The following is an 11,686-nucleotide window of genomic DNA, read 5'->3' as shown; positions in this document are numbered from 1 at the left end:
TTGTAGGTTCAAATCCTGTCTGTGACCGTTGCACTTTTTATCAGTACCATCCACTTTGTACTGTATCGATTCTTACTCTTCCTCTGATAAAATTCTCGAACAGACCAGAGGCCAATGAGAATGGCAAAATAAGGCTTAAAAGGGTATCAGCCACTAAAAGAAAGAAGAAATTATTAGTTTTGATTACAAGTGTTAAAAGTAAACAGAATAATTTACAACAAAAAGAATTATTACTGAGAATTTAAACACACTATTATTGTTCATGTAAATTAAATACATAGGTAAATTTGTTTAAAAACCCTAAATCTTTAGTGAATAAATCCAAAATTTGATTTGCAAAAATAAAGCTAATATAATACGAAAGCTTTGTTTCATGCATATATATGAACAGCCAGTAAACAACTTGACTCTCAGATCGATAGAAAATAAAAAATACAATAAATAACTAAGCATTAATAGTATCTAAGAAAATATAAACCTAAAAATAAATCTAAAAATTGATTTTCAGAAATAAAGCTAATATAATACGAAAGCTTTGTTTCATGCATATCATAATCCAATAAACAATTTGACTCTCTTTCAGATCAACAGAAAATAAAAAGACAATAAATAACTAGCATTAATAGTATCTAAGAAAATATAGTGTAGCTGATATGATCTAGAAGTAGAACATGAGTTGCTTGAGTGAGGAGCAGAAATAAACTGGAAGTCTATTTCTATCGGCACTGAAATAGGCTGGTTGCTCACTGAGTAGTGAGTGTGTGTCACTGGGAGAGGAAGTGTCAAGTCAGTGAGATGGGGTTCAGTGAGTCTGCCAGAGTCAGTGAGGAAGAGAGGCATCTCAGTGATGTCACGTGTCTTCTGCTCCATCAGGATAAGTTGTACAGTGGAGCGGATGATGGCAAGGTTAAGGTAAATATTTCAACTAGAATTTATTCCCTGGCACTATTTTCAGCAATGGGGTACCTAGATGGTCACGTAATTTTACTGACATAGTAGTTTCTAATGAATTTAGTTTTAGTAAATAGAATAGAATTTGAATGACAAACAGTTGATCTTTCTGACAAGTTGACTGCTATGTTAAAAAAATGGTTTAATGTTCTTTACATAAGATAATTTAATAACAACGAGAACAATTTTTTTTTACCAATCAATTAGTTCAAAATGAAATAAAAATTATAATTGGGTTTATTATAGTTGGTTTGGTTGGGAATATAGATCACATTGGACATTTTTTATAAAACTTAAAATACTTTATTTTTGTTAAGATCAATAAAAGAAAAGTAGAAACATTCAGTTAACCGTTATTTTCAATGAAGCACAGAGTTTTGACACAAAGTGTCTCATTTGTAAATAATCATGTTAAAAAAGGAAACATATATATATATATATATATATATATATATATATATATATATATATATATATATATATATATACAGGGTGATTCATGAAGTTCTCCCCCCACTTCTACAGCACGTTGTATACTAGTAAAAATAATGAAAAAATGTTATATAAACATAGGTCCGAAAAACGCTTCGTTAGCGAGTTACAGCTAGCGAAAGATTTCACCTGAATTTCCTGGGTAAAGAGTAAAATAAAGCCATACTGAACTTTTGGAAAGGTTAATTAAGTAAGGAAATATTGTGGATTCTTATGTATTTTTACCTGATAAAGCTAATAAAACAGGTTTCAGAACTGTACCTGTAGTAGTTTTTGAGGGATTCAGGGTTAAATGCAAAAAATTGGGGCACGAAACAATGTTTTTTTAAGTTTGATGTACAATAACTTTGTTAAATTGGTAATAAATACATAAAATCAACAAACATTAATTGTAGAGAATTTAATTCTGAGAAAATTGATATAATCAAAGTCTAAAATAAAACAGAAATAAGTACCAAAAAAATCGATTTTATTCAGTATAATACATTACTAGTTTTAAGCAAAATTAATCAGGTTGGGCCAACCGTACGCACCTTTTTATAATAGATGTTCGAAAATGAGGCCATCATTATCAATACATTTTGCAGCACGTTTGTGTATTGCTTTTGTTGCGTTTCTGAATTTTTTCAGGACTTCCCTGTATCTGCACAGCCGAATCCATAATACGGGCAATTAATTCATCACGGAGAATTCACTTTTGTCTTGTATACAATGTCTTTCATCCATCCCCAGATGCAATAATCCAATGGAGATAGATCTGGTGATCTTGGTGGCCAAGGGTGAGGCCCTCCACGACCAATCCAGTGTCCAGGAAATTGATGATTTAAGTAAGCAGAAACGGCACATGAAAAGTGGGGAGGTGCTCCGTCATGCTGGAAGTACAAATTTTGTCTGAGATGTAAAGGAACATTCTCTAACAGCTGCGGCAACTCTTCTTGAAGGAAATGCAAATAGAACTCAGCATTTAGGCGTCCAGGTAATATGAAAGGTCCAATCAGCCGATTGTGCAAAAGGCCACACCAGACATTGACGCTAAATCGGTGTTGAAAGTTCTGTTTCCACTACCTCATGTGGATTTTCTTCTGCCCATGAGTGTTCATTGTGCAAGTTATTGACACCATCCCGAGTGAATTGTGCCTCATCCGTAAACAAAATACGCTTGTAGAGTTGATTATTAATATTCAAAAAGTTGCAAAAACTCCAAGTGAAGCGGACCATCCCCTAGCTGTAGATGTTGAAACCTTTTGTTTATGAAACGGATAAAATTTGTTTCGATTAAGTGACCTCCACACCGTTGACTGCGAAACTCCTATCCGCCTAGAAAAAACGTCGTGTACTTACACCTGGACTGCGATGAACAGCATTAATAACAATATCATCATCAAGTTGGACAGCTCGTTTCATAATTGGTTCTAGTACTTGGACGTTATTTCTTTACAGCTAGTAATGTATTATACTGAATAAAATCGATTTTTTGGTACTTATTTCTGTTTTATTTTAGACTTTGATTATATCAATTTTCTCAGAATTAGATTCTCTACAATTAATGTTTGTTGATTTTATGTATTTATTACCAATTTAACAAAGTTATTGTACATCAAACTTAAAAAAACATTGTTTCGTGCCCCAATTTTTTGCATTTAACCCTGAATCCCTCAAAAAACTACTACAGGTACAGTTTCTGAAACCTATTTTTATTAGCTTTATCAGGTAAAAATACATAAGAATCCACAATATTTCTTACTTAATTAACCTTTCCAAAAGTTCAGTATGGCTTTATTTTACTCTTTACCCAGGAATTCAGGCGAAAATCTTTCGCTAGCTGTAACTCTCTAACGAAGCGTTTTTCGGACCTATGTTTATATAACATTTTTTTCATTATTTTTACTAGTACAATGTGCTGTAGAAGTGTGGGAGAACTTCATGAATCACCCTGTATATATATATATATATAATATATATACTCCCGAACAATTACAGGTAAAGCAATAAAATGTGGTACATCATTGATGCACCTATAAATCTACTTTTTCAAGTAACTACCATCTTTTTGTCATGTCAAGGCGATGGCTCAAAAGGAGTCAGAAGAAAATCGTAAATGAGAGCATAGGTTGAGTAGTACATCAAATTAAAGGTCTTTATTAGTAGAGTACAATGCTGCAAATACACCCTCAAAGGGTTCACTGTTTAAAAATTACGCTGGTTTAAAGTTTGAAACATTTACAAAGTAGGTCCTGTTCTAGGTGGTTTAATATTCTTGCCTTGGCTCAAGTTGTGAAAGTTAGACTTAGTAAATGAATACTCGCTGGCTCGCAATAAGCCCAATCAATAACATAGTTTAGTGTTCACTTGTTCCTTTCTCATTGATTAATGTTACATTGTACAGTGATAATCCTGGGGTCTGTATAATCAAAGTATAAATAAACGAGCAAAAGCCTCATATGATAAACCAATTCAACAGGGTATCCGAATGATCCGACTGAATATAACAAAAATTCACAGTGCAAAACTGAAGTGCTTTTTGCCATATACCTTGCTATGAAGAAAACATTGCTGATTAAGTTAAAATTTTTGTGTTTCTGAAACCCATCAGTCCAACAAAATCACTCATCACACATGTAGGCAGTTTGCTGAAAAAGTCATATTATTAATTTTCAAAGTCTCTTTGATTAAAAATTGATTTGCTCTGTGTTTTGTTCGTTGCCATCAAGGTTACCGATAGTCCTTTGACTTTTTTGAGAAAAGTTTGCTGACCTTTAGACTTAAGAACCAATAGATGGAACAAGAGGAACATGCTTACAAATTTCTAACAAGAGTCTGCACAAATGGGCAGAACACGATATGGCTTTAACGAAGAAGTAAAATATACTTTTAACATTTTGACATGTTTTAAAAAAGGACAGTTTAATTTATAAAAAAATATCATTAGGTATATGTTAGCTTTTTAAAGTATACATTTTCGAGGAACTTTTACTTAAAAAAAATTTACTCAAAAATTAGACCAACAATTTTGATAAATGTTTACCACTTTCAGCCTAGACATAGTACCGAGCAAGTTGATACAAAGTACATTTCAATAAAGATTCTCGTGCAAAACGTATAAAAGACTGTTAAATGTGGCTTTACACACATTTATTCCTCATCTAACATCAGTGTCATAGTAAACACCTTAAATAAATTGTATTCAATATACTTGTCAACAAGTACTTTTTAAGCACTGGTGAAGTTTCAATAGTAAATACGTTTTGTTTATAGTGCGATTGTTATACATTTTATATACATTAAGATTTATCTACTCCTAAAAGCATAGTTTAGTTGAAATTGAATACAAGAACTGTTGTACAGGTGTGGAGTTTGGATCTGAAACTGATAAAAGAGATTGACGCGCACCCAGTGAATGTGTACTGTCTGGCAGCGAGTGATGACGCTCTGTACACCTGCTCCAACGATGGCACCATCAAGTCCTGGTCCCTGGACACCATGGAGCTCAAGTCCACTCTCATTGAGAACCCCAGCAATGAGATAATGAGACTGTACTTCATTGATGGTAAACTCTACTCTGGAGATGATAAGGGCAATGTAAGTAATAATTCTAACTTTTAACCCTTAGTACATACACAGTTGTCCTTCCTGTCAAGTTGACTGCTATGTTGGAAAAACTGAAAAAGATTAACAGGCCTTTTTTTAAAGTCAATTATTAGTTCAATATGAAATAAAAACTACATTGGGGGTTGCCATTGGATGGTTATTTGAAATAGTAAATCACATTAAAAATTTTGTATCAAACTTCACACACTTTATTTTTGTTAACGGACAATAAAATACCTAAAAACTAGAAACATCCAGTTAATGGTTTATTATTATAGTTTTCTTTTCAGTGAAGTACAGAATTTTGACACAAAGTGTCTCAACAGTATAAAAATATTATAAAAGGAAAATTCTTGTATTTGAAGATTAACCTATCTATCTGATTAGCAAATATTCCAATCTATGAATGTATATATATAATGTTATTAACTCCACATTATAGGGCTATCTTTATGTTAGAATAATAAATTGTAAACTAAAACCCTTTTAAATTCTTTTATTTCAGACACGTGTTTCGGTATAAACACTGAAGATGGTTTATACCAAAACACGTGTCTGAAATAAAAGTATTTAAAAGGGTTTTAGTTTACAATTTATTATTCTAATATATATATATAATGTATATATATATATATATATACAGGGTGACAATTAAGTCTGGAACCCCCTTTTTTAATTTTTGAACCACAATAGAAAGAAATACCAAAGTTCAAACGTGCTTACTGGTGATAGTAGCGCACACATCTGCCCAATTACCGACCAGATATTCCCTTTGGGGGACGGTCCACAAGGAGTCAGACAAAATTCTTAAATAGCAGCATAGGTCAAGTTTGGTATCAAATTAAAGGTCTCACTTAGCAGAGTACAATGCCGCAAACCGGACTTCAAAAGGTGGATTCATTCAGTAGTTATAGCTATTTGAATTTTATATAACAATTTAACAATGTAAATTATTAAGTATTACAAGTAAACACCAATTTTTAAGTACCTGTGATCAAAGTAAGTGTTCAAAATGTTCCCCTCCCATCGTCTGGCAATGTCCTAGGCGGTTTTAAAACCATCCACTGCATTTTGAAGGTAGTCACGAGGAATATCTTGAGCTTCTTGGACTATGAGATTTCTTAGGTGCGCCAAATCTCGAGGCTTAGTACGATAAACTTTATCTTTGAGGTATCCCAAAGAAAAAAATGTTACAGTGTATAAACTAAATAAACAAATAAATATATTAAGATTTTGATTTAAACTCAACAGTTCAATAAAGAAATGTATCTTATTTGTGGTCTAAATATCTCTGAGGATGAAGAAGATACAATATTTTAACAACTTACATTAGATTGATCATTCTTAAATATTTCGTTTCAGGTGATGGTGTGGCAAAATGATAAACAAATTGGCCAATATGAGGTAGGTGAGGAAGTTTGGGACATTATTGTCAATGGAAACTTTCTTTTCACTGTGAGAAATTTAGATGTCTCCATTATAGAAATGAAACCAGGTAAGTTATCGAGTTGTAATAATTGTAAGTAATGAGTTTTCAGATGTTATTAGTACAAACTGTAAAGTCTCACTTTTCGTTGTTATCTAAGACCCAGAGGGTTGTGAGTGAATGAGGCATAATATTGTTACCACCCAAGATCAATTGTTTCTTAGTATGTCATTAATTAACAGCACAGTAATAAATTAAGAGCCATGGTCAGGTTGTAACAGGTTTTACATCCTACTACACGGCTTTAGATACTTCTCGATTTTTACACCATTCAGTGTAGGAAACAATAACTATTCACCATTTCTCTACCTAATTTTATTTCAAATCATCACTTTATAACCTTACAAAAGGATAAGAACACTTTATCAAGAGTGAACCCATAGGGGGGGGGGGTTGAAGGCATTTCAATTTTCCTTTATTTGCCAACAAATAACACAGTACACTTGATTTTGTTACATTCTTGGCTCAAAACATCCTCACAACCAAACTTCCAAGTAGCTGGTTTACTAAACATGTCATCAGTTCCAGTCTTTTATTAAAATTATTCTATTAAAATGAACGATTGTTTAAAAAATACATCAATGTATTTTTTATTGGAAGTTGTATTGTACTAGTCATTGAATATTTACACACTACTTGACATATTTACAATGAAAACTGTTTAACAAACAGAAACTGGAAAATCCAATATTTACAAGTATAACTGAACTTATTTATTTTCAACAATTATTGTATTCTCTGTTCATTATGACTTTTAGGAGGCAAACACTACACATTTCTACAATCATTAAACGGAAGAAGTCCACTACAACAGGCGGGAAGCAAATTCTGCTTCATGGACCGAGATGGGAGAACTATTCATGTACATGAAATATCAAAGGAATCCAAATTTCAAGCTATTACTAGAATACAGGTAACTTTTTTTATTTTGTGTAAAAAATGTATACGTTGATGGGTAAAGACATTAAGAATTGCAGCATTATAATGTGGAAGTAACAATAATTTGAATTTATAAATATTGCCTACAGAGTACAATTTTAATCTTTATATATATATATATATATATATATATATATATATATTTATATAACTCGTATATATATTTCTTGTGTTCGTGTGTATGTGACTGAACTCCTCCTAAATGACTGAACCGATTTTGATGAAATTTTTGTGTGTATGTTGAAGGGGATTCGAGAATGGTTTAGATTCACAATTTGGTCCTATTTAAATAGTCTATTTAATTAAATTTGTATTTATAAATTGTTGTTGATATTGGAGTGTTTTACATCGGATCTGGCAAATTGCGCTACAACACGTAATATGAATTGAACTGATACTTAACAGCTGTTAACACTTTCAGCTAGCTGAAGTTCATCAAAGTGGCAGAAACATATGTTTACATTTAAATTTTAGTAAATATTGAATTATTGTAAAGTGCTTAATCAGTAGTGTAATACAGATTGCAAATACGAAGTTATTTAATTTTAAATTTAGATTGCGCCAATGATCAATAATCCATCTAATACAATAGAAATGCTATTTATACGCTGTTATAACAACTACCTTATTGTATAAAGCTGTGAATGTTTGCACATAACGTCAGCTCCATAAGATCAATTATAACTTGAAACACTTTCATGCCTTAATTTTAGTTGTAGAATCATGGGAGTCTTATTTAAAAGGCATAACTAATACGCATAAAGACGCTTTTTATATACTTTTATTGGTCATTCAGAAAAAAAGTCTCAAACATTTTTACACTTCATTGTTATACAGTATATAAAAAGTATACAGTTTATTAGAAAAACTAAAAAACGTATTTGGATGAAGCATTTATGCTTTTTTTGAATCTTATCTTTAAATGATATCATCTCCCATAATTCTAAAACCAAAAATGAGGGTTTGAAGTTTAATATTGTTCTTGGAGGGTAAAACTCAAAAGTTATTTCACTAAGCCGGCTCTTAAGAGTATATATTATGCATGATATACAAATAACATAAATATTGAATGAGTGATTGGAAAAATCTCAATTTATACACAATACCAGTAATATTCAAGACTACTACTTTATCACTAATTTTATTCTAAAATTACATTTAACGAGTTAAATCCACTGATACATGCAGTAAATGAAACTCTTAATTGATTTTGAAACATTTTGTTAACTACGTGTATTATAATTTTTGCAGGCACATGAAATGATAGTGAATACGTTGTGTTTCGTCGACACTACAGTGTTCAGTGGTGGGTACGACAAGGTGGTGAAACGATGGGATGTCCTTACGCAGCAATGCACAGCCACCGCAGAGCTGGAGACTGTCATCAACACATTGACAGCTACACAGCCCGGGACTGTCTATGTGGGTGGTGCATTTGGATACCTGTCAAAAATTGACTTCCAGTAGACGTATACCACACATCTTCATCCTCAGTTGAGTTGTTGTAAAGAAATTCAAGTACAGTAGCAAACATGTCTAACATTCCATAGAGATTAGATTACTCAATATATTTCAACCGAATAAAACTATTTAACCTTTCAGCTTCCACTGATTCTACCTTCTGTCCAATACTACGTTCTCCTCTGGTACCGTACAAATTGTTATGACGGTTAAATGTCCGTTGTTGTTATGACCGTTAAAGGAATAAAATGTTGGTTCCCATGGAAAATATCCATTTTGGGACCACCTAAGTAAAAACATGGTTTTCACATAAATATCAGCCATTATATAAGCTTCATCTATAAGCGAACTGAGCTCTGGCATGTCCACAATTTGTGTTTTGGATTTCCAAACTCAAATTTAAAGAGGATTAGGGTAGATTGATCTCATCTCATCTTTGAATAGTGTAGATTAATCATACAGGATGTTTGTAAAATGTGAACAAACTGTAAGATATAAGCAAAGGATTTGATTATCCAGAAACTATATTTAACAAAACCATTTCTTTCTACATTTGAATATGTCCCTATCACCTTCTTAATAAAATGTATGAATCCTGAATTACTATTTTGCGATGGATAAGGTGAAGTAATGAACACATTTACTTTCTATTTTATAATATGAGTGGCAGTTATATCTGGAAAACCTTTGAATTGGGATTTAGATGCAATGAACACTCGTAAGTTTTTTTTTACGAGGCAAAGTATGTGAACCAAGCAGGCAATGAATAATGCCGGATTTAAATTAATGTATTATTTTATTTCTACAGATTTATATTATAATTGTAAACTTATTTGAAAAAAGACACAAGAGGGTTCTAAATGGATAATTTATTACATATGTGATTGTAAATTATGATGGCTAAATATGGCTTCCAAAAATTATGATTCGACTTGTGAGCCTGACTACTGATGAAATTATGGGAGTTTTATTCTTCCTTAGTGGATTTAGCTACAATGCTAAATACAATGAGCAAACAATAATAATAATAATAATAATTTGCTCAATTCAAATAAAAAATTTCAGGACAAAGAACAAAATTATTTGTTTATAAACAAAAATCTCCAATAACAAAGTCACATCTGGGAAAACCACACAGATTGTCAACTAGAAACAGGATAAAGAAAATCAAAGACCCCTAAATATTGAAAACAACTCATAGGCTTTTCATTGATGTATAATTTAAAGATCTTTTACCGTTAATAATGCTTTTACTGGTAAAATACGAATCAACACTTTGTTTCGATCTCACTCTGGAAGTTACACGATCAACACCAAAAGGCTTGTTCTACGCTTCCAGGGTTGAAACTTTCCCAACGTAACTGTGAACAATGAGTTATCTTATAATTTTTATAAATTCAACTAAATTGTTATTTTCAAGTACTATAATTGTTTAGGTTACAGTTTCAACTTGCTCAAATAACTGATTAAAAAAAAAATTCCCTTCATGTAATTTAAAAATTTTTATTGATGAAATTATGGTTTAATGTAGTGTTTTTAATTTGGAAATTCCTATATGGAGTATAATTTAATTAAAGATAGAACTGACTATCTTCATTAATTAACTAATCCAGATTCTTTGCTATCCCCCTCCTTTTTAATATATTGACCTCCTAGTGAGGAGCATCCCTAACATGCATGTTCGTGTACCACCGTTGTGGCAGTGTACCACCGTTGTGGCAGTGTACCACCGTTGTGGCAGTGTACCACCGTTGTGGCAGTGTACCACCGTTGTGGCAGTGTACCACCGTTGTGGCAGTGTACTACCATTGTGGCAGTGTACCACCACCACTGCCGTGTGCCACTGCTTTGGCTGTGTACCACCGATGTGTACCATCTCTGTGGCAGTATACCACCATTGTGGCAGTGTAGCAAAAAGTAACAGAAGTTGTCAGTTTATTTGCATTACTTTTATGTTTAGTGCTTAAAACAAAAATAATGGAAAAGGATTTTCAAAAAATAGCACATATTAAATGTATAAATTTATTGTTTCAGCAATAGTACATCATAATAAACATAAAAAATATACCATGAAAAATATAAACATTATGACTAAACTCTTATAAACATGACAATTTATTAAAAGAGAGCTGGATTGATGACTAGAAATGTAAAAAATGGCGCAATTATTTGACTTTGGCTATCGTATTATACTACAACATAAATCGACTTAAAATATAATAGCTAGAAATTGGAACACAAATTAAATTGGTAATTACTTACACTTATACATTACTATAGCAGACGATATTTATTATAAATAATAATCCGCTGGTAAATTAACACACAGTTATAATTAATAGCAGTTTTCCACATTCACACGACCTCACGCTCAGGTATGTACATAGAACAATTATTGTATTGTACCGGAAATAGTAATGTGTTCAAACGTAAGAGCCAGTCTTTAGTATAGTTTCAAAAACTGACTGAAATTAACCACACACATCTTTTCAGCACAGAACACAAATCTTAGATATAGAAGGAATGGGGTAAAGGCACCTACTTAATATTTACAAAAAACAGTTTGTAAAAAAATATAAAGTAGTATTCTAATCTGGAATAAAATATATTCTAACAATAAATAAACTAATATTAAATTTTTGTAAGACAAGAGTGATTTTCTTGTCACTTTATTAAATTTTGAAATGTTTAAAAATGTTAAGTATTGATAACAAAAATTAAATTAACAGATTATAATTTTGAGTGTGAAATAAATCCTAGTCAAACCCG

The 11,686-nt window shown here is 31.8% G+C and overlaps 1 protein-coding gene across 1 annotated transcript; it reads left to right on the top strand.

Annotated features, from left to right (window-relative positions):
* The first annotated feature begins 743 nt into the window (after window positions 1-743).
* On the top strand, window positions 744-9,055 carry LOC124361747 (F-box/WD repeat-containing protein 11). The gene is made up of 5 exons (XM_046815703.1): window positions 744-912; window positions 4,789-5,022; window positions 6,394-6,526; window positions 7,276-7,430; window positions 8,708-9,055. The coding sequence occupies exons 1-5, from the start codon at window positions 796-798 to the stop codon at window positions 8,921-8,923; spliced, it is 855 nt and encodes a 284-aa protein (XP_046671659.1). The 5' UTR covers window positions 744-795; the 3' UTR covers window positions 8,924-9,055.
* Window positions 9,056-11,686: the final 2,631 nt, after the last annotated feature.

Source organism: Homalodisca vitripennis, chromosome 5 (assembly GCF_021130785.1).
Source record: "Homalodisca vitripennis isolate AUS2020 chromosome 5, UT_GWSS_2.1, whole genome shotgun sequence".
NCBI lineage: Eukaryota > Metazoa > Arthropoda > Insecta > Hemiptera > Cicadellidae > Homalodisca > Homalodisca vitripennis.
Note: the sequence above shows the minus strand (reverse complement) of the source record. Positions and strands in the feature narration are given on the sequence as shown.

Coding starts and splice junctions, on each gene's coding strand:
- LOC124361747 (XM_046815703.1), top strand. CDS start 796: ATGGGGTTCAGTGAGTCTGCCAGAGTCAGTGAGGAAGAGAGGCATCTC. Junction 5,023..6,393: donor CTGGAGATGATAAGGGCAAT/GTAAGTAATAAT, acceptor ATTTCGTTTCAG/GTGATGGTGTGGCAAAATGA. Junction 6,527..7,275: donor CATTATAGAAATGAAACCAG/GTAAGTTATCGA, acceptor TATGACTTTTAG/GAGGCAAACACTACACATTT.